The 22,061-nt window shown below is 56.0% G+C and overlaps 1 protein-coding gene across 1 annotated transcript in view; it reads left to right on the top strand.

Moving 5' to 3' along the window:
• The window catches only part of TUBGCP3 (tubulin gamma complex associated protein 3), a 35,806-nt gene extending 15,706 nt beyond the window's left edge, over positions 1-20,100 (top strand). Inside the window, 14 exon segments of the mRNA NM_001192632.3 lie at positions 762-830; positions 1,143-1,275; positions 1,740-1,906; positions 4,722-4,832; positions 5,150-5,258; positions 6,627-6,816; positions 7,924-8,059; positions 8,385-8,453; positions 10,210-10,345; positions 15,018-15,106; positions 15,213-15,344; positions 16,488-16,628; positions 18,414-18,530; positions 19,096-20,100. Of these exon segments, the coding sequence (NP_001179561.2) occupies positions 762-830; positions 1,143-1,275; positions 1,740-1,906; positions 4,722-4,832; positions 5,150-5,258; positions 6,627-6,816; positions 7,924-8,059; positions 8,385-8,453; positions 10,210-10,345; positions 15,018-15,106; positions 15,213-15,344; positions 16,488-16,628; positions 18,414-18,530; positions 19,096-19,254 (1,758 nt within the window). The 3' untranslated portion in view covers positions 19,255-20,100.
• Positions 20,101-22,061: the final 1,961 nt, after the last annotated feature.

The following is a 22,061-nucleotide window of genomic DNA, read 5'->3' as shown; positions in this document are numbered from 1 at the left end:
CGCGCTTCATGTCCTTAGAACCTCATGTGACGTCATCCTGAGGCGGGTTCCTTTTCCATGAAGCAGGTTTGATATGATACACTGTGTCAGCCACGGTCCTCTCAGGAAAATAGAAAACATGGTAAATATTGACACAGGTAACCAAACAGGAAAGTTGTTTAATGAATATTTAGGAACACTGACCTGTCCGAGTCACTTTACGTATTTTAATGATTTCCCTTTGACCTAAAATTCTCTCAGTTAAAAAATAAATTTGTTTAATTGAAGGGTAATTGATTTACAGTGTTGTGTTTCGAGTATATATAAAGGGATTCGATTATATACGTGTGTTAAGTTGCTTGTGTTGTGTCCGACTCAGCGTGACCCCATGGACAGTAGCCCACCAGGCTGCTCTGTCCATGGGATTCTCCAGGCAAGCACACTGGAGTGGGCTGCCGTCCCCTCCCCCGGGGTCTTCCTGCTGTGCTGCTCACCTGAGGCTAACATAGCCAGGTTACAGGTGCGGCTAAAATACAGCATCAGGGTCTAAAGGAGTCACCCTTCAGGTTAGGAGCAAGGCGCCGCGTCTGTGCTGCGCTCCCGCAAACCCAGTGCTGAGACGACCCCCAACTCCGTTAGTGTGTGGTGGCGGCTCACCTGCACGAGCGCGTGGACAGAAGCAGGCTCGTCTCGGCCTGAGCTGTGCCTCAGAGAGCCGGCCTGCGCAGGTGTGTGGTGGCTGTCCCAAGCGCGGCGACCACGTCCGGCCTCTTTCTCCACAGAGCTTCTGCGCGGCCTTGCACCAGGAACTCAAGGAGTACTACCGATTACTCTCCGTTCTGCACTCCCAGGTAAGCCCTTGTTTCTATTTCATCACGATCTGAGATGTTACAAAATTCCACTCTCCACAGTTCCTACACTTCCTCCTACGTTAATCGTAAGATTTGGCGGGCTGTGGGGTGTCCTGGAGTCAGCTTGCGGCTCACTTTCAGGGTCCTGTCCCCCTGAGGCAGACCGCCTGTGTCCTGAAGGAGCTGTCCTCCCCCAGAGGCCCTCTGCCTCGTTGACGTGAGGCTTGCCCCTTCCCCGGGACTTGACTCGGGTCGAGACGTGACTGAGCTCCTGGCGGCTGCACGCAGGCGCTCTTCGCTCCTGTTTTGCAGCTGCAGCTGGAGGACGATCAGGGTGTGAATTTGGGCTTCGAGAGCAGCTTGACGCTCCGGCGCCTCCTGGTGTGGACCTACGACCCCAAGATAAGACTGAAGACCCTGGCGGCCCTGGTGGATCACTGCCAAGGTCACTCTGCTCGGATTTAAGGCAGCTCTAGGGAGTGTCACTGAGGCTTGCCTCTGTGTCTGCTCTTTATGCGTAACAGCCATAAGGGTGCTACCAAAGACAGACGGATAGACTTGGGCTTCCGGGGGGAACAACCCCTGGGCCAGGATTTACACCCGTGGCGCTCAGGACTCCCTGGGATGAAGTGGGGGACGGGGTCTGGTCCCCTGAGGCCCCCGGGTCCCGGGGCTCGTCGGAGCTGCCCTCACTCCGCAGCCTCTCCTAGGCGCCCCAGATCTGGCTCAGCAGCCGTGTCCTACGCCCCTGTGCGCATCTGCCTGGGCCTCTCCCGCCCCCGTCTGGGTCTCGGCGCTCTGCTCAGCATGCGTGCTCTCCTGGCCGGGAACCCCTTGCCCTCTTCTCCTCACTTTGTCTCTGCGTCTCGGCCTCAGCGTTTGTGTTCACTGTGGCTTCTGTGTCCCCAGGAAGGAAGGGAGGCGAGCTGGCCTCGGCCGTCCACGCCTACACCAAGACGGGGGACCCGTCCATGCGGTCCCTGGTACAGCACATCCTCAGCCTGGTGTCGCATCCCGTCCTGAGCTTCCTGTACCGCTGGATCTACGATGGCGAGCTAGAAGACACGCACCACGAGGTGAGGAGGCGGCTCCTCGGGGCGGCGGGGCGCCGGGCACACCCCGAGGCGAGGCGGGCCTGCGGTGTCTCCTCGGAGCAGCCGGGCGCCGGGCGCACCTATGGGCTGGGCTTGCGGTGTCTCCTCAGAGCAGTGGGGCGCCAGGCGCACCCACGGGCCAGCCTGTCCTCCTGACACCGCGTCGAGCAGAGCTGTGTGTGCTTGGTGGGAAATGGTTCTCCCCGTAACTCAGGAGCCTGGACCACATCCCTGCTCCTCAGCACGCTGGTGGCAGAGCTGGGGTCTGGGTGTCCTGCGTCCTGGTCTGTCCTTGAGGCAGGCATTGTGAGTTCTGATCCTTCGCGTGGTTACTGGTTAGCTGAGCCAGGCCATTTATATGTGTATTTGTATTCTGCACGTTGAAACACGCTTAGTTCTGCTAGAAAGCAGCATATTTGTCTGAAAGTCACTGTTACTCAGAGTCGTCCAGTGAAACCACAGGCTCCTGACCAGAAGTAGAGAGGGCTCCCCGCTCGACCTTGTCACTGCATTATGTTAGTAAAGAAGGGGACTAAGTGGAAGTTGTAGCTTTTAACACACAGTAAGCAGTTAAGAAACACGCAGATTCTAGAATAAACGTGGCCCTGACCTTGGCAAAGCCCAGGGGTTGGCAGGTGGGCGTGGGCGGAGCAGCAGTGGGAGGTCCTGGCCCTTGTGGCTGGGCTCCTGGGTTCACCTCGGCTCTCGAGGCTGAAACTGCCTGTGAGTGATGGAAGCAGATAGGACCGCACGGCCCTGTCCCTGGGGTGAGCGCACTCGGGGCCCCGTGCGTGTGCTCCGGGCGCCCTGTCCCTGGTGGGAGCGCACTCGGGGCCCCGTGCGTGTGCTCCGGCGCCCGGCAGCCCCTGTGGTGTGGCTCCTGTGTGGCCCCGGCGCCTCTGTCTGAGCAGAGGCTGTCCTTGTGGTCGTGCGTCTCCGGCAGCGTGAGCGAGCTGCCTGCGCCTTTGTGCGCCTCCCCGTGTGTGTTCGCAGCTTCTCTGGTTGGTCCTGGGAGGCGGCTGGCTTGGGGGTGGAGGGTGGCCGCACCCGCAGCTTTGATTTTGTCTCCCGCGCTGGGGGACTGTCCCCCACCCACCCTGCACCCCATTGGCTTATCCCCCTTCTGTGCGCTTCACGTGACTCGCCATGAGCAGGACTGCTTTTCATCTAACCCCGGCCCTGGGCTCATCGCGTGGGCCTCCCAGGCAGCCCTCTTGAGCACCACATTCCCCTGCTGTGGGGACACTCCCCTGTCCTCCTGCTGCTGCAGAGTGAGGCCCCGCGTCCCGCCTTGGCTGCCTCTGGGTGGGACTGACCTGCCCCCCACGGATGAGTTTTCACTCCTTTTCCCTGAAAGAAAAAATCCCAGGTGACCCCTGAGCTGTGCTACTCCTGCAGCAGCATTAAAAGTGTCTCTGGGTCCACTAGTTGGGCGAGACCAGAGCCCTGAACGAACCTTCTGAAAGAGGCATTTCTCCAGAGGAGATGAGCAGGTGGTCCGTAGGCTCCTAAAGGGATGCTCAGCATCACTCACGGTTGGACAAATGCAAACCGAGACCACAGTGAGACGCGACGGCGCTTCACGCCTGTCGGGTTGGCGTCAGGGAAGGGCAAATGATGGCGAGTGAGGGGCAAAGGGAACCTGTGATGGCGATGGGCACTGGCGCATCCCCATGGAGACAGCACAGACCTTTCTCAACAAATGCCGCTTCTGGGTGTTCACCCGACAAACAAACACTCGTTTGAAAAGAGGTGCAGGCTGATGTTTGTAGCACCGTTACTTCCGGTTGCTAAAGTGTCGAAGCAGCTTAAGTGTCCCATCAGCAGGTGGATGAGCAGAGAAGAGGTGTGTGTGCCGTGGAGCGCTGCGCGGCCAGAGGAGAGTGGGGTTTGCCATCTGCAGTGACACGGACAGGCTGGGAGGGACGTTACGCTAGTGAAGTGAGACAGAGAAGGACAGGTGCCGTGTGAGTCGGTGCTCACACGCGGGATCTGAAGATACAGCAGGCGCACGAGTGTAACGGGAAGGGGCAGACTTGGACGTGGAGAATAAGATGCGCTTTGCAGAAGCGAAAGCACGAGTCTGTTAGGACTGTGACTGAAAAAGGAGGATGTCCTCGGTGCAGTAGCAGAGGAGCTGGAAGCAGTGACTTAGTTTCCTCCTTCGCGTCCTGCGTCCTTTCTGCCGTTAGCCGTCAGGCTGGTCCCCGGGTTGGTGAGGCTGAGGAAGCGGACTGGGCAGCTTCCGAGCGCGGCGGTTCTCAGGGCAGAGCCGCCCCGAGAAGGTCACTCCCCATGGCACTGCTGGGTGGGCCACGCCTGCCATCTGAGCTGTGTGCCTCAGGCAAGGCGCCTGTGCTCCAGATCTGGGCCCCTGCAGGGCTGGGGTGGATACCCCGGCGGGGGAGACGCAGTTGTTTGACACGGGAGGGCAGGAAAACTCTGAGTCAGCTTGAACTGAAAATTGAGCCGGGCCCAGAGGGCTGGGAAGAGTCCCTGTGGATTAGCACCGCCCCCACCCGCCCTCCATGTGCAGAGCAGAGGCTGTGAATGAAGGACCACTTCGTGTCTTAAGGAAAAAGCTTGTCTTAGCACCCACCCCTTTGTTATAAGAAATGGGGAATAACTGATTGCGTTTAGAGAGAGCTGTCCAAGGTGCCCTTTAGAACAAGTTCTGTTGTAAGTGGTGGGTCCCCCTGGATCTGGAGTTCTAGGATTGCTTGTTTTCTGCTGTGCAGTTAGTGAGCACTTGGAGGAAGCATCACTGTGTCGCGTCTTACCGCCTCCTCACTTGCAGTTCTTCGTGGCGTCGGATCCGACCGTGAAGACGGACCGGCTGTGGCATGACAAGTACACGCTGCGCACGTCCATGATCCCGTCCTTCATGACGATGGACCAGTCCCGGAAGGTGGGCTCCTGCGGCTTGGGCGTCAGGGTGTGCCTGCCTTCACGGACAAGGCCGGTCTGCGGTGAAACACGTCTTGTGGCCTGTTAGGGTTTGCGTTCTTGAGGTGAAGTGTACGTTAATTGCATCAACGTGTACTTGTAAGTGTTTGTTAATAGCAGTTTTTTCAGGTCCTGAAATTTCCTTGATACTGTCGCTGGTGTTCCTGCTGTTTAATTTTTAGTCAGTAGAAACCTGTGGCTTATGAGTGTTTGTAGAACTTGGATGTGTGATCATTTTGATTCTGAACAAAGGTAACTCCAGGGTGTTTTCCTCTTCAGGTCCTTCTGATAGGAAAATCAATCAACTTCCTGCACCAGGTGTGCCACGACCAGACGCCCCCTACAAAGATGATCGCCGTGCCCAGGTCTGCGGAGCCCCTGCAGGATGGTACGAGGGCGACGGTGGCAGGGCACCTGCTGCTCCACGCTGGGGGTCTCTCCTCGCTCGCTCACGTGTCGTCAGGGTTTTTCAGTAGAATCCAGTGTTGAGATGTGTTTTGTAAATGGTTTTGGGTTACATGGATGCAAACCTGCATTAAAAAGCTGCTGGTGTGAATCAGCTCCAGGTGCTCCTCCTCCTCTGTCGGAGGCTGGGGACACCAGCTGAGGCTCGGCCTCTCTGGGCCTGTGTGCTGTCCCCCACCCGCCCTGGATGCTGTCTGGCCTCCCTGCGGCCTGTGATGCCCTGATGTAGCTGCATGCTGACAGCACCTAGCCATCACGCCAACAAGTGTCATGGCCAGGACGCCTGTAACACGTGCCGTCTCGGGTTTATCCTCGACACCATCATGCCTGACCCACCCCGTGCCCTCTGAACCTGTGTTTCAGTGCGGCCTGGAGTTGGCTTCGTTGTGGAAGGGCTGTGACCTTTAAATCTGTGACGTGGTGAGCAGTACCCTCTGGGCTCCCCCAGATGGGAACACAGGTGTCTGCTCCATGTCCAGCGTTGGCAGTGTTTTGGGGTCACAGCTGGGGATGCTGGTGGCCCCGACAGCTCCCATGGTCTGTTTTGGAGCCATGGGGAGGCATGGGCTGGCACGTGTGCGTGTGAGGAGCTGCGGGCAGACGCGGGCTGGCGTGTGTGTGTGTGAGGGGCCGTGGGCTGGTGCGTATGAGGGGCCGCTGGCGGGCACGTGTGCGTGTGAGGGGCCGCGGGCGGGCGTGGGCTGGCGCATGTTCGTGTGAGGGCCGTGGGCTGGCGTGTGTGCGTGTGAGGGGTCGCGGGCGGGTGCGTGTGCGTGTGAGGGGCCGCGGGCGGGCGCGGGCTGGTGCGTGTGTGTGTGAGGAGCCGTGGGCTGGTGCGTATGAGGGGCCGCGGGCGGGCACGTGTGTGTGTGAGGGGCCGCGGGCGGGCGCGGGTGGGCGCGTGTGCGTGTGAGGGGCCACGGGCTGGCGTGGGCTGGCGTGTGTGCGTGTGAGGGGCCGTGGGCTGGCACGTGTGCGTGTGAGGGGTTGCGGGCGGGCGTGTGTGTGTGTGAGGGGCTGTGGGCTGGCGCATGTGTGTGTGAGGGGCTGTGGGCGGGCCCGGGCTGGCGCGTGTGTGTGTGAGGGGCCGCGGGCGGGCGCGTGTGCGTGTGAGGGGGCGTGGGCTGGTGCGTGTGCATGTGAGGGGCCGCGGGCGGGCGTGGGCTGGCACGTGTGCGTGTGTGTGAGGGGCTGCGGGCGGGCACGGGCTGGCGCGTGTGCGTGCGCCTCTCGTTCCTCCTCCTTGAAACGCGATCATGTGTGTGTGTGTGCTTTCCCCTTGTCTTCACAGCTGCAGATTTATTCACAGATTTGGAAAATGCGTTTCAGGGGAAAATTGATGCAGCTTATTTTGAGACCAGCAAGTACCTCCTGGACGTCCTGAATAGGAAGTACAGCCTGCTGGACCACATGCAGGCCGTGCGTCGGTACCTGCTGCTCGGCCAGGGGGACTTCATCCGGCACCTGATGGACTTGCTTAAGTAAGACCGTGCTGGACGTGCCCACGCGTGCGCGGTAGATTTCAGCAGGGCCAGGGGTCTTGAGTTGTTGTTTAAAGAACGAATGGCATTAGAGGAAATTTGTTGCCTTCTCGTAGAGTCTTGGGAATAAAGCCTCGTCACGTCGTCACGTTATTCCCTCTAGCCCTGTTTGCCTTGTTCGCAGAGGCTCATGTGCCTGTGAATACAGGCCCCGATGGATGTGTAAGGGGCGCGTGCCCTGCTCTGTTGGCTTAGATTTGGGTGAAAGTTGTCTGTAGGGCAAATGGGAGCAATCGTGAGTGTGTGGGGGGCGGGCAGGGGTGAGGGGGTGGGCGGGGACATGGGCGTTTCTGAACCTTTAGGGCCACGTTACAGATCTCGTCCTCTGGGTGACTTACCCGTGTTTGCCTTCTGCTTGGTTTTAATAATTGGAGCATCTCACCCTTGATATCAAACAGAAGCTTAGTCTCTTCTCAAAGGTGTGTTTCCGATTTCTAATTTAAGAGGAGGCGCCATCCCTGGCCAGCTTGCCTCAGGTCACCTGAGCGACACTGGGGTTCTTGGTCTCCTCAGCCTTTCCTGCCGACATCCTGCGCCCTGAAGGCTGCGGGGCGGTTTCTGCGCACCGCTGGGGAGGGCGGGCTCGGCCGCAGAGCTCTTAGTGTGGTGTGTGGGGACGCAGGTGGCGCTCATCCTCGGGGTCTGCGGCGGTGCGGCTCTGGGCGTCTGCACGTCCCATTGCTCTGGTTTAGCCGAGGCCTGTGCTCCACGGGGAATCTGCAGGCGGTGCCGGGGGCTGTGCTGCTCCAGGACCGGCTCAAGTTAGGAACCGTGTTTGCTAACGTGGCGCGTGTCAGTGTTCTAGGAATCAAAACACTCAGGACCCAGTTTTAAGCTGAATCAAAATTCATTTTTAAAGGACTGTCTCAGTCCCCCGGTGCTCGACGGAGTCTTTCCGTTGATTCTGTGAAACTTCTGTTCCCGTGCTGTGTTGTTTCCACTTGGCTTTTTAGTTTTTATAATTTTGACTCTATAATTTTAAGTTTTTCCAGAGATTATTGTGAATTCAAGTAACATTCTCTTTTACTTTTATACAAATCTGTGAAGACCAGAGCTTGCCCGTCCAGCTACTACTCTGTACCAGCACAATTTGACTGGAATTCTGGAGACCGCCGTCAGAGCCACCAACGCCCAGTTTGACAGCCCGGAGATCCTCAAGCGACTGGACGTGAGGCTGCTGGAGGTGCCGACGCTGGGCCCCGGGCAGCGTCCCCATGGGGGGTGGACCCCTGCTGTCGTGTCTGCTCTGGTCTGGGGGGTGGTCTGGAGGGGGAGGGGTGAATCTGGGCCGGACATGCCCTTCATCCCCGCGCGCGCCCGTCACCATCCAGATGCAGGGCGCCATGTGGACAGAGGTGTGCGTCTCTGCTCGTGCACAGCTGGCGCTCCACACGCTGAGTGGGTTTAGAAACAGGGCTTTGTTTCCTGTGTTCTCCTTGGGATGTGACCATGAGGGCCGTGGCCGCGTCGGGGTGGGAGGCCCTGCAGTGGTGTGTGCTCTCTCGCAGGTCTCTCCGGGGGACACCGGCTGGGACGTGTTCAGCCTGGACTACCACGTGGACGGCCCCATCGCCACTGTAAGACCCGCGGGTGGCTTCAGCGCTGCTGCTGCTCTGACAGAGATCACTTCTCTTGGAAGTGATCACTTGGCACCAAGACATACCCGCTGAATGAACACTCCAGCCAGGATCGTTTGTGTGTGTGTGTGTGTGTGTGTGTGTGTGAGTGTGAGTGTGAGACAGTCACTGGGTGCTAAAGTGCTCTAATACTTTAAAAATTATTAAACATATCATTTATCCTGTCATAGGTTTCAGCAGGTACTTAATAAATGGATTATTCATTTTGTTCCACTATTCTTAGACTGGAGCGACTGATTTAGGATCATTTGAAGCAGACTACGAAGTGTACTTTGGGAGCCGCATTCTCAGTACTTGGATAAAGCTTGGTGTCATTACTCCTCTAAGCGACCACGGGAGTGGCCGTGCGGTCGCTCGCAGTGCTTTCCCTGTGTTCAGACAGAAGCGCTGTCTGCCTGCATGGAGCGACCACACGGCCCTCCCGCCTCTGTAGGTAGACACCCTCTTCACGCCCAGTCTGTCTTCTGAGACTCGGTGAATGTCCTTGACCGAGACCCCTCTGGCCTTGCTTGTCGCTTTCCCTCTGAAGTATTGAAGATGGACGCCCGTTTCTTCTCATTCTTGGGAGATCCCGTTGAGGCACCGCGTCTCCGGCTCTGCAGCATCTCCCTTGTAGCCTCTGCGGGTGCCGTCCGGGCTGGCCTGCCTGTCCCCAGCGGCCCGGCCCGGCCAGGTGGACCGTCGGTGCCAAGGCTGGGCTCCCCCGCGGCTGCCGGCTCTGCCGTCCGTCTGCTCTGAGGTGCCAGCCGCCGGGCCATGTTTTTACACTCAGATTCCCAGATCAGAGCTACATGTTTTGAATACGTATCTGCTCTCAAGCTCTATCTTTGGTCATATGCAAATTAGTTTTTCCTCATTAATTTACATCTTAAACAGTTTTAGTAATTTTAGCGTACAAAACCAGATATTTTAACAAGTTGTTGGAAACTATCATATCATACACCACGTTAATATTGTATTTCGATGTGTTTTTTCTGTAGTATAAATGATACCGTAGCAAAGCCAGCTGCCTCGATCATTTCACAGAATGTGTCTGGAATCAAAACTGAACGGAACGTGGTGCATATGTGGTTACTTGACTGTTGTAGTATCGAGGTTGTGTGCTGTGTACCTTGTGCATAAACAATCGATCATGCGGTGTTATGTCTTCAGAATTTCAGGTTTTTAGAAGCTCGAGTAGAGTTAGGAAAAGAAGTTAGTATCGTAGATGTATTTGAAAAGAAGTTTGGGATAGATCCTACCTGTGGCTGATAGGCGTGGGTTTCCATGCCATCTCCAGTGGGTTGGTGGTCCGATGAGAGAGTCTGGGTTGGAAGGACGAGGGGTCTTGTCATTGGTTGGTGGGGGTCTGCCCAGGACTCGCAAGGAAGTGGCCGCTGCCCATCCGGTCTTTGCCCTCCAGCCCTAGGGTGGGCGTTCGTCTTGGGTTGGTGCGTGCTCAGCTAACGTCTGTCACACGGAACTTCTGGGCGTCAGGCCAGGCCGTTGAGTGTGCTCTGGCACGCTAGGGTCAGGAGGCTGTTCTGCAATGCAGCTTCCTAAACGTGCCATGTGTGCTTACCTACTGCTTAGGAGGTGTGAGAGCGGCTCTGTGTCCTCTGGCTCTTTGTTTCAGGAGTAAAAAGAAGACGGAGCCCCGCCCCGGGAGCGTGCTCGTGTCCTGGGATCCCGTCAGTCTGTGCTCTGCTCTTTGCAGGTGTTCACGCGAGAGTGCATGAGCCACTACCTACGGGTGTTCAACTTCCTGTGGAGGGCCAAGCGCATGGAGTACATCCTCACGGACATCCGGAAGGGGCACATGTGCAACGCCAAGCTCCTGCGAAGCTTGCCAGGTAACCGCCCGCCACGCGTCTCAAAGCGGAGTCCTTAAAGACATTGAGAAGTGGTTTCTTCTTGTGCCGCTGGGTTTGTCTTTGTGAAGAGGGTCGTTTGTAACATCGTAGCTTGACTTCAGTGCAAATCAGGAGAAACACATTGAGTCAAGTTAGCTTTTTTTTTAGGCCATGACGTTTCTTTCAGAATCATATAGTGTTCATACATGTTTAAAAAAATATTAAGGAAAGAAAGCCGTTTAGTAAGTCACGGGCTCATTTAAAATTCACTTAGTTAGTGTTTTAATTAAAGACTGTCTGGAAATTGCTTTATATACTGGTTTGGATCATTAACCAGAACATGAAAAGATTTTATAATTTTTACAATTAAAAGCTGTAATAAAACTCGTCAGATAAGTTTATTTTAATTTTATAAATATTGAATGACTTCAGTTGTGAGTAATTTTGAAGTCTGTATATTGAAAGGGATTTGGTCAGAACCTTCGAGAAAGTATTTCCACCAATGATGTCACCAGAACAAGCGGTCATACCCTTAGCCCTTTGGTGGTGGAAGCAGCTTCTTAAAGGGGCCCATGTGGGCTCTGCCTGTTCACCAGGCGGAGGCCCCCGAGTTCAGGTCAGGGGCAGCCCCTAGGCTGGGGCTGGCAGGCACCCAGCCCTGTCTGATCGTGTGGAGTCGAGGGCTTGCTGGGCGCCCTCACTGCCTGTATCCCCGGGACCCGGCCCGTGGCGCGTGGTGCCCTTGTGCTCCTGGCCCGGCTTCCTCTGGGCTTATTTCCAAGAAGGTAGGTGGTGGGGCCCCTGAAGTATCTGGGGCGGAGGCCAGAGGGGACGTGTGCCGTTAGATCCTGCCGTGGCTCTGACGGTAAACCCTTCAGCGTCCACCTTCTAGTGGCCGTGCCGTGCCTCGCCTGTGGGCCCTCTGGGAGGAGCACCCCTGTGTGTTCCCGGCCACCCCACCGTCCCTCTGCCCTGCCCTCCTCCCTGTGGGCCCAGGGTTCCCATTCTCCCCGTTGTCTGATGTGGGTCCGTTCAGTGTGGTGGATGGACCCTGTCATTATTTCTCTCTTCTAAATAAGAACTGTAATACTTAGAGATGTGGGCAGGTCTGAGCTCTGTAGCAGTCGAGCGTGTTAGCTGATTGTGGTGCGTTTCATCACGGGAGTGTCAGCAGTGTCTGTGTGAACTGGCTGCTCTCTTACTTTGCCTAATCATCAGTGAGTTTACTCCTCGGAGATAACTAGTGCATTCATTTGATCAATTTTCTGTGTAATTTTAACATAACTCTGTTATGTCGTGTTGGATTTCAGCTTCTTTCACTGAACCTTTTCCCTTGTCATTAAAACCTCTGTAAAACATTTCTGATAGCTTAACATTCCTCATGTGGACGTCGTTTATATTTTTTCTTTGGTTAGTAGTTTTTTTTTTTAACTATTCTCCACTAATATAAATAATGTCATAAGTGTTTTATAAATATATATTTATATGCCTCTGAATATTTCTTTAGAATAGGTGAATTGGAAATGGAATTGCTGGGTTAACAGGTATGACTCTTGCTCTTACTTTATACTTACTAATATTTATATTTGTTAGTATTTACATTTTAACTCTCTTGGTACATATTGACAGATTCCTTTCTAGGGAAGCTGCACCAGTTTAATTTAGATCCTCATAAACACGGCTCTCACTGGTCGAGAGTTGTCTGTGTTGCTGGTGGGGGTTTTTTTGGGATGGGGTGCTAACATCGGATATTACGTTCAGATTGTCAATTTGATAGGTGAAAATTGAGGTTCACTTATTTATTTTTATTATTTGTTATTTTAAGTTTATTTTTTTGGCTATGCCCCAGAGCATACAGGATCTTAGTTCTGACCAGGAGTGAGACCTGTGCCCCTGCAGGGGGCGTGCGGAGTCCTGAGCACTGACTCGCAGGGAGGACCCGAGCTCGTGTTCGCTTCCTGTAAGGCTTTAAGATCACCGGTGGCTCTTCTTGGGGTCATTTGTGTTCCTTTTCCCAGCAGATTGCCCTTTTTGCCCGTGATTCTGCCGGGGCACAGCGTTCTTATTTTTAACTTAACTTACACGGAAGTATTTTACTAGTTAATGGCCAGGCAGCTTGATGAGCAGAGATCCATCGGGTGGTTTGTCTTGCTAACACAGCAGGTTTAGAAATGTCCTTCCCACTGTAAATGTGAGGCAGAAATACGGGGAGACTCCCAGAACGCTCCTGCAGACAGCGTGAGCAGGAGACAATGCTCCCTCACACGTGCGCCCGCCTGTCTGGCCACGCGCGCAGTGTCAGTGGTGGTCACCCGGGGGCCCTTTCGGTGACGCTCGTCCAAGCCCGTTGTTCACGCCTGAAAATGATTTGCTTAGGAAAAGTTTTTGATAATGGTCTGCCTAGATGATTAAGTCCATTTATATATATTTAGCTGGACAAAAGAGAATGTTGATCTGAAATGGTTTAAAGAGTTTTTTTTTCTTTAAAAAGAAATGGAAATTCTTTCATTAGATTCAGTGAATCTCAAAACTGTTGCTGTTAGTGGCAACTGGATTTATATTTCAGATGCGGTGTAACCAGAAGAGATGGACGAGTGCGTCCAGACCACTGGGGACGAGCTTCCTGTGTTCTTTCTCAGCTTCTGTGTCAGGGGTGGGGGGAAGTGCAGGGAGGCCCCCTCCCCAAAGAGTAGTGTTCAAATAGCCCCTTTTTGGTCCTTGTTGGAAATAAAACTGAGCAGGGAGGAGTGGTTGGCTCTCCGTCCCCTCGGGACCGTTTTCCTTTCCTGGCGATGAGTGTGGTGACGGTTGCCCTCACCTTTGGAGTGGTCCAGGCTGTGGATGCCGCTCTGAGGTCAGTGGGCCTTCTCGTGAGCTTCCCTGTGGACGAGTAGGTCGTCCTCATCTGTTTGCTGGCTTCTAAGCCAGGCGGTTAGCACTCTGCCCAGCTGCTGGGCAGCACTGCCCAGTGGGGCCATGGCCTTGGCTGGTTCCTGGTCTCCTGCCTCAGTGCCACACCTGGGCGCCGGGCCGGCCGTCAGGAAGGGGTCTGTGTAGCGCTCAGGGTCCCCAGTGGACGGTGGATGTCAGATGGGTCTGCAGGAGGCCTGACCCTGATCGGAGGCCCTGAATACAGGGGGGACCTGAGGTCTTACCAGTGTCCTCTGGCTCCAGAGCCTCGAGAAATGAGCCACGAGGGTCATTGGTGAAGTTACTTTTAAACACTGCTGCATCAGCTGTAGATCCAAGTGGAAGCAGGTGGTCTTGAATTGGTGAGTACCTGGTTTTAGTGTATTTTTGTATTTTTAACAACTCGCAAGGCTGTTTCCGGTGCTTCTCCAGTTGGCAGAAGCGTCTGGTGCAGATGCTCAGAGGCCAGCCAAGCTGGGAGGGGTCAAGCCCTTGAGAGCTGGTGTGTCTAAAGCCAGCCCTGAAGTTCTTCCTGCAGCCTTGAGAGGGCAGTAGAGAATCACCCACGGTCTGCCGCCTGGGTCAGCCGGAGGGGAGGTGGCCCTCGTGGTGTCTGTGCAAAGCTGTCTGCTGTCCACTGAGTCCATCGGGAGGTGTGCTTACTTGTGTCCTTACTGGGTCCTTACTGTCCTTCCTGGTCCTTACTTCACCCACAAGGGTGAAGGTTGCTTTGCTCTTGGGATTTTTAGAATTATGTGCGTATTTGTGGATCAGTCGTAAAAACAGAAGTACTTATGTTTTAACTGTGCTTTAAGTGTATTCCCAGGGCACCGGGTAAAGAGACTCAGGGCTGCTTCAGATTTCTCGGAGTGAAGGACCAGCTGACAGCTTGTGAGTCCAGCGGCCTCGTGCCTCAGCTTCTCCCCGGCCAGGAGTTGCTGTGGCCCGCAGAGCCCCCACGTGTGGCCTGGCCTCAGCTTGAGGGGAGTGTTAGGCTCACGGCGCGCAGTTCTCTTCACCCTGCTCGTGTGTCTTGCGTGGTCACTCTTCTCTGAGGAGGGATGCAGACGGTTCCTCCCGGAGCTGCAGCTGCAGCGAGCAGGTTGTCTGGGCAGCTCAGCACAGGCCTGGAGCAGCCCCAGTGGTATGCCAGATCTCACCCGGGGCACGGCTCCTTGTGGGCGTCCCTCCTATGCCAGTCCCTGATGGGGCCTTGGGGACAGTGGTATCCCATGATGGTCCGGCGGAGTCCCTGAATAAGTGAAAAGTCCAGGCAGACAGTGGCTGCTCCCTGGTGACCCTCCAGCCTTTCGCTGGTTTTGTAAAGAACAGGAGTGGAGTCTGGACTCTGCCCATCCCCTCCAAGTTCACGTTCCTCCCAGGTGACAAGGTCATATTCCTTAAGGCGATGTCATTTTTGTCTCCAAATAGCTAGGGAATAGTAAAAGTCTCACACACTGTAGGCAGGCTGACTTAACTGTAAAGAAACCATAAAATTGATCTTATTCAAGATACCGCGTTATTATAAAATAACCTTTTCTTTAATTTTCAAGTTCAGTTAAACTTTGTTTTTTGCATTTCTTGTCAGATCCTTGTGTTCTGTGGTAGTGCTGCTCAGTTGGGTGGCCTTGTCTGTCTGTGCATGGAGGCTGGCTCGGGAAGGCTGCCGGCCGTGGGGCCGAGCGGCGGGGCCGGCCCTGCAGGAGGACCGCCCTGCCCCGCGGCCTGCCCGGAGTCTGACAGCCGCCCTGCTCTCTTGCAGAGTTCTCTGGGGTGCTGCACCACTGCCACATCCTGGCGTCCGAGATGGTCCACTTCATCCACCAGATGCAGTATTACATTACCTTTGAGGTAGGTCCCGGTCAGCCCTGCACTGTGGTCCAGCCGCCCTGCGCAGTGTCCCTGGGCCGGGCCAGGCTGCGCTGCCTGCTCCCTCGGGCCTGGGTGTCGGTTCCAGGTGCTCGAGTGCTCCTGGGACGAGCTGTGGAACCAGGTGCAGCAGGCGCAGGACCTGGACCACATCATCGCCGCTCACGAGGCCTTCCTGGGCACCGTCATCTCCCGCTGCCTGCTGGACTCCGACTCCAGGGTAAGGTGGCCGGCCGAGCCCATCACAGCGTGGGTCGGTGTTTGTGTCTGCTGGGGCAGCGGGGCTGAGGCAGGAGCTGGCGTGAGGCGGGGAGAGCGTACTGGTGCCCGCCCACCTCTGGGGCGGGGGAGCCGTCCTGAGGGACGGGGACCTCTGACACCCACACAGCCCCAGGCAGCTCAGGAACGAGCGTTGAGGGCTTGCTCCTCCGTTGGGGGCGCAGGTGGAAGCCTGACCTCGGGCCCTGGCTGCAGTCAGGACAGGCCATCTGTCAGGATAACCCCTTGTTGCTGACTGTCCCTGCTGCAGGCCCTGCTCTGAACGTCGTGTCTTACGTGTGCTGAGGCTTCTGGGAGCTGCTGAGGCTTCTGGGAGCTTTGATTTTACTCAAAAATCTGGGGAAATAAGCAGCAGTTTGCTTTCACTTGAGATAAATATGAAGTAGGAAGTAGAATTTCAAGTGCATCTTTGACGTTTAACTATGTGACTTCAGTGACATGTCAGGCTTACTGAGGGCCGCTCGCCAGTAAACCTCTGCTCACCTCAGGGGCCCTTTTGGGGAGCGTGATGTTTGCACAGCTTTCCTTCCATCTGAGTTTTTGAGTCTGCTGGTTAGCCACCTGTGACTGGGCAAAGATACTTTGAATTAAGCGAACGTACTGTCACACTTGTTCAAAACCGCCCTTTGATTCGTGGTGCAAAGCATGGTATGATACTCTTTTCTAAAAATCCTTGCAGAATCTGTTTATATTTTTTAAAGAATTTTCTCTCATATTCTCTGGGTCTGGTTTTGGCATGTGTCACCAAAAAAAAAATGCTTTCCTGTTTCTTTCTGATCCTCAGAGTAGCTGCGCTGCAGACATGGCTCTGGGCTCCAGGGGTTGGGCGGCACGTGGGGGCTCGCGAGGTTGGGGCTGGGAGGTGGGGTGGACAGGGCTGGCTCTGGCCGCTCCCGTCACTGTGGAGGCTCTCGGGACCGATGTGGATGAGTGAGAACAGTTAAGAGCCCTTGAGAGTCAGAGTTGATGTCTGGGTTTACAGTGGTTTTTCGCTAATGGTCAGTGTATTATTTGAAAAGCGTAGTGATTAATACGTATGTGGGGGGCTCTGTTCATAAGAGAAAAGGCTGTTCTCTCTCTCCAGGCTCTTCTCAACCAGCTGAGAGCCGTGTTCGACCAGATCATTGAGCTTCAGAGCACGCAGGATGCCATCTGCAGGGCCGCTCTGGAGGAGCTGCAGAGACGCCTGCAGTTTGAGGACAAGAAGAAGCAGCGGGAAGCTGAGGTGTGGTTTGGGGGTGGCTGGCATGTTGGTTTAGGTGGTAAGCAGTTGCCATGGAAACTGCAAGCCCTCAGGGACTCTGCTGCGGTCACCTTGTGTCCCGCCGGGTCCTGAGTGAGCTGGGTGGTCACCGTCACCCAGCTTAAAAACCAATGAAGGCCAAGTGCACAGGAAGTTCAGGTCTCTGGCCAGTGTCCCTCAGGGAGTGTCCAGATGTCCGTCTGCATCGGTGTCTCTGCTGGGCGGTGCCTGGCTGCACACACACATCTGGAGCGGGCAGACACAAGTGTGCACACAGGAACTGGATTTCTGCACTTGGGCTGTTTTTAGTGACCTCACTGCAATATTTCATTTATAACCTTGAAGTACAAATACTGAATAAGTTTGGGTCTTCGTGGGATTTCTTGTATTGGGTATAATCTGTACAGGTTCTGGCTTTTTCAAGGTGCTTGTTCTCGGGGTGGTGACAGATGGCTTTTCAGCTGACACAGTTCGGTTGTGTGTTGAGTATTTCCTTGTCTGTGTCGGTGGGGGTGTAACTTGAAAGAATCCAGCGTGTCTGGCACGTTGTCTCCCGTGTATGTGGAGACAGGTGTTTGAGGGCCGTCACCTCACGGTTCTGACACACGGGGCATGGACCTGTGGCTGGGAAATCACCCTGCTGCTGCACCGTGGGGAAGAGGCCAGGATGTCGCTCCGAAGCCGTGGTGTGCACAGGTGTGCACAGGTGTGTACAGGTGTGTGTGTGTGTGGGGGGGGTGGGGTCAGAGAGCAGAGAGCAGGGTGGGCTCCTGCCAGAAAATTAGACTTCCAAGCACGAGACACATAGAAGGATCCTGTGTGTGTCCTGGACACGTGTTCACTCTGTTTGCGTTGCCAGGAGCAGGGTTTGTGGCTGAGACATCAGAGCTGGTGACACCCCCAGGGCCTCCTGGGCAGGGCAGCCTGAGGCTTACGCCCGTCACCGGCTTCCTGCCTTTGCTGACTTGCCCTGCCAGAGCCCCGTTTCCTGATTCGCAAAGTGGGAGTAAGGATAAATACACACACTCCCGGGCGCCCGTTCTCACGTGCTCACGCATGTCAGCTGCTGGGCAGGCAGGCGGTGTTGGGAAAGCCAGCCGTGCTGACTCCCAGACTGCCCCGGCCTGGAGAGCCTGCCCTTCCTGGGAGCCATGAGCCTGCATTCTGGGCCCAGGCCCCCCTGGAGATGGTACCCGCTGTGTGCGCCAGCACCTTGCGGAGCAGACCTGCATGGTGAGGCGGGTGGTTCGGTGTGTTGTGTCCAGACGGCAGGAGCCGGCAAAGCTGAAACCGTGCCTGAGGAGTGATCGATGTTCAGGAGGCTGTGACCCAGGAAGCCACCATCAGACCTGAGGCCCCTGCACGTGGGGGGCCTGTGCGGGGGGCCTGGGGAGCTGCTTTCTGCTGCCTCCGAGCTTCCCGGAGCACGTGGGTGTGGTCAGGTGTCCAGGACGCACACAGGACCCTTCTGTGTGTTTCGTGTTGGGAAGCCTTGTTTTCCAGCAGGAGCCCACCCCTGTCTTTGCTCTCTGACCTCCCTGCCCCTGACACACACACCTGTACACACGTGTGCACACCATGGTCTCGGAGCGGGCGTCCCGGCTTCTCCCCCGTGGTGCAGCAGCAAGGTGATTTCCCAGCTGCGGGTCCTTGACCGCACGTGTCAGAACCACGAGGAGACGGCCCCGAAATAGCTCCCCCACCCACGTCTACCCCTGCCCGTGTGCATCTTCGTCCGGAGTCTGACCTCTGGTTCTCCTGACTCAGGGCCAGTGGGGCGTGACGGCAGCAGAGGAGGAGCAAGAGAACCAGCGGATCCGGGAGTTCCGGGAGTCCATCCCGAAGATGTGCTCCCAGCTGCGCATCCTGACCCATTTTTACCAGGTGCGTGTCCAGACCTCGTGCCGTCCCCGCAAGGACACGTGCTGTCGAGGGGCGGACAGGCCTCACTCAGTCAGTGTGGCCTCTTCTCTGCGGTCAGAGATGGGTCGGAGCTCCCAGGCGTGTCCCCCAAGTGGAGGAGGATCTGTGGTGTGAGCGGGCCCCTCTGGTGACTCAGCCCTTGCCCTGAGCCCTGAGGCCGTGGTTCCCAGCGCGCGTCTGCTCCTTAAGTTCTCAAGTGTCTCCCATCAGGCTTCTTGACTCTGTGCTTTCTAGCCACGTGGAAGGTAAGCAGTGTAGCGCGGGGCTTTCCTGCTCGGAATTAAATCAGCAGGTGCCCTTTCCGTGCTTGCTTTGCCGTTTCACTGATTCTTGTAGAATTTAAGGGCCAGAAGGAAAATCTGTTGCTTAGTCCTTTCCCATGAAGCTGCTGTTGTGAATTTCATCGACGGTGTGAACCCTGGTCCCGGAACCCTGCCAGGGTGGGAGTTGCTGGAAGCCCCCACGGGGCTGCACGGCGGGGGCTCCGCCCGCACCTGAGCGAGCGCGTCCCCCTCTGTCTCCGCAGGGTGTGGTGCAGCAGTTCTTGGTGCTGCTGACAACCAGCTCCGACGAGAGCCTGCGCTTCCTGAGCTTCAGGCTGGACTTCAACGAGCACTACCGGGCACGGGAGCCGAGGCTGCGTGTGTCCCTGGGTGCCCGGGGCCGGCGCAGCTCCCACACCTGAGGCCCAGCGCCGGGGGCCGCCCCGGAAACGTCCCCGGGACGCCGGCTCGGCCAGAGGTGGGGCGGGCCTCTAGACAGCGGAACTGACCGTGTTCGTGACGTCACTAAGTTAAACGGGCTGGCTTGCACTATCCGAATTTATTTTTTAAAGTCTTCATATGTAAAAGATACCATACTTTGAGGTTTCTTAAGCCCTCCACGATATAATTTATATTTGTCACTTTTTAAAAGATCACACTTTCTTTCAGAGAAAATTAAGGCGATGGATATTCATCAGTTAAGATGGTAATGTCATTGCTATTTTTTTAACATCCTCTTTAGAGGCAATTCTTGTTAATATAACCAAATTAAATTGAAATCTAATGTCCCTACTAAGGAAATATAGAGAGCATTTTATTTTGGTTTTTAGTGTTGTAAAATATTAACCTCTCTGAGGACCTTTCTATCAGTGTGTTTACACGTTTATTCTTTTTTTCTCTTCCTTCAAAGTTTACATTTTTGTATCTCATTTACTCTCAGATAACTTGGGAAATAGAGTAGAAAAGAGCAGAGTCCTGATGCCTCAGTTCTTTGAACCATCAGCTGAAGCACTGTGTAAATATGGATGCCTGAAAAGTTAACAAAGTATTTTATTTTCAGGATTCTGATAAGCATTGGAAAGAAATTGTCTTGAATAATGAAGATTTCCTTTTTCCTTGCCTATTTTTTCATTGTAAATATTTATATACTGCTGCCCAGATGTTGGGGGGACATTTTTTGTAAAAATGTCATATCAAGTCACATAAATCCACCTTTATTATGTTGCGTAAGTGAAAACTTAGACAATTAAAAGCAATTATCTTTCAGATGTGTTGGTTCTTTCTCGACTGATCTGTGAGGACAGTTCACCCCCAGGCTCCAGGGCCAGGTGTCAGCAGGGTTTGTGCTTCAGCACGTGAATCACCATCTGTGAAGCCAGGAAACTAACCGTGTGCGCCCCTCAGGCTCGGGTGAGCGAGGGCCCCCGCACTGGGGGGTGGGGAGATCGGTGTTCCAACACCCACACTGGCTCCTCTGGGCGCAGGGTCTTGCAGGACAGAGGGGCACCAGGGGCCCCGGCTGCCCAGCAGCGGACCCAGGGTGAGGTTCCGAGCTCCCTAGGATACACGTTTACTTTCGGTTTAGAAATTCGCGTGGCAGAGCTGGGAAGCAGGTTCCCCAGTGCACAGCTTCCCGGAGGGGCTGCCATGCGCTGCTAGACGGACTGCCCAGAGTCCGTGGGGCTCGGAGCCTGCCTCTGCTCTGTCTCGAGCATCTCCCAGAGATGAGTCCTTGGCGGAAAGCACGCTCGCACGCCGCTCTGCATCTAGAGAGCTGTCAAGCAGTCAAGCTGGCCTGTGGGCTGAGGAGGAGCTTCCCGGGGCCAGGGCTGCGGGCCGGGGCCAGTGGAGGCTCTCAAACCTCAGGATGGGTTGTGGGTCTGGCCCCCAAGGGTCAAGCAGCCTGTCACCCAGCAGGGTCTTGCCCAGAAGAGTTGGCATTGAGTGGGAGCTCCACCTGGGGTGGGGGAGGGGAGAGCCCACTGTGAGTGAGCTGTTTGGAGGCAGGAGCCCTCACAGCCCCAGGAGGTCACTGCTTCCACCAGAAAATGATCACTGCTCTCAGCTTCCAGGTCGTCACGGGGGAGAGCCTGCGTGGGGCCAGCACACGGTCCTCGGTCAGGGGGCCTGTGCTCAGTGGACAGGAGCCCCCCACCCCCGCTGCCCCTGCTGCCACCCAGGGAGGCCAGCTGCTGAGGCCGAAGCCCCAAGGCTGAGCTCCTGCTAGAGGACTCGCTGTTTGTCCTGCTGGGCGAATGGCCTGTCCCCTGGGCCTGGTCCCCAGCAGACCCCATGATGGGCGACGCCCCATCTCTGGGGAGGTCGTGTCCTCCAGACTGGACTCTGGGACAGGAGGGCACAGCCCACGGAAAACCTCACTTGCAGGGAAAAGAGTTGGGTCGAATAGCCACAGTCACACTCAGACTGGGTCACAGGGCGCCAGGTCCGCATGAGGGCGAGAGGGGCGGAAACCACAGCGGCCACGGGGCAGGGGGGTGGTGCAGGCCCCCCGCCCCAGGGACGTCTCCACTGCTGTGTGTTCTGGGGGCACCCAGGCACAGCAGGTGCCGTGCCGGGGTCACCTGGCCCTGCGCTGGGGCTGAGCGCCCCAGGCCTTGGGGTCAGATCCCCTGCCTGCTTGGAGGGGGCACCGCGGGGGTGCACCACTGCAGCCTCCTCATGCCTTGCCCCGCCCTGCCGACTCGGGGAGCAGGGCGTGAGCACACGGGGATCTCTGCCTCCAGAGAATTGAGTCAGATGTTATGGAAATCCGACCAAGTGATTATGGATATTGTTCTGAGGCCATGTTGCCAGGTGTCTCTTCAAGGAGAGAAGTGTATTTCTCTGCCTTTCTTCCAGTTTAAGGTTTTAATAAAAATGCAAGGAGCGAAAGTCGCACAGCAGCTTGCCTGGAGCCCAGCTTCGTGCTGCTGACGGCGGCTTCTGCCTGGTGTCCTCCCAGGGGCTCGCCAGCTCCACCACTGACCTCGCCCCGGCCCCCACCCCCGAGGGCCCCAGAGAGCGCGACAGCCTGTGTCTGCCTCGCGGGGTGCCGGCTGGCCGCCTCCGTCAGGCCTCCCCTCCCCACCGGAGTGCAGACCAGCCTCGCGGGGGACCTGCCCTGCTCCAGGCATCCCCTGCGGCTGTCATGGCTTCCGTGTTACCCGGGGATCTGGAGACGCCCCTGTGAGCACAGGGCTGGTCCCACTGGAGGTTCGTTACCCCACGG

Source organism: Bos taurus, chromosome 12, assembly GCF_002263795.3.
Source record: "Bos taurus isolate L1 Dominette 01449 registration number 42190680 breed Hereford chromosome 12, ARS-UCD2.0, whole genome shotgun sequence".
In the NCBI taxonomy this organism is placed as follows: domain Eukaryota; kingdom Metazoa; phylum Chordata; class Mammalia; order Artiodactyla; family Bovidae; genus Bos; species Bos taurus.
Note: the sequence above shows the minus strand (reverse complement) of the source record. Positions and strands in the feature narration are given on the sequence as shown.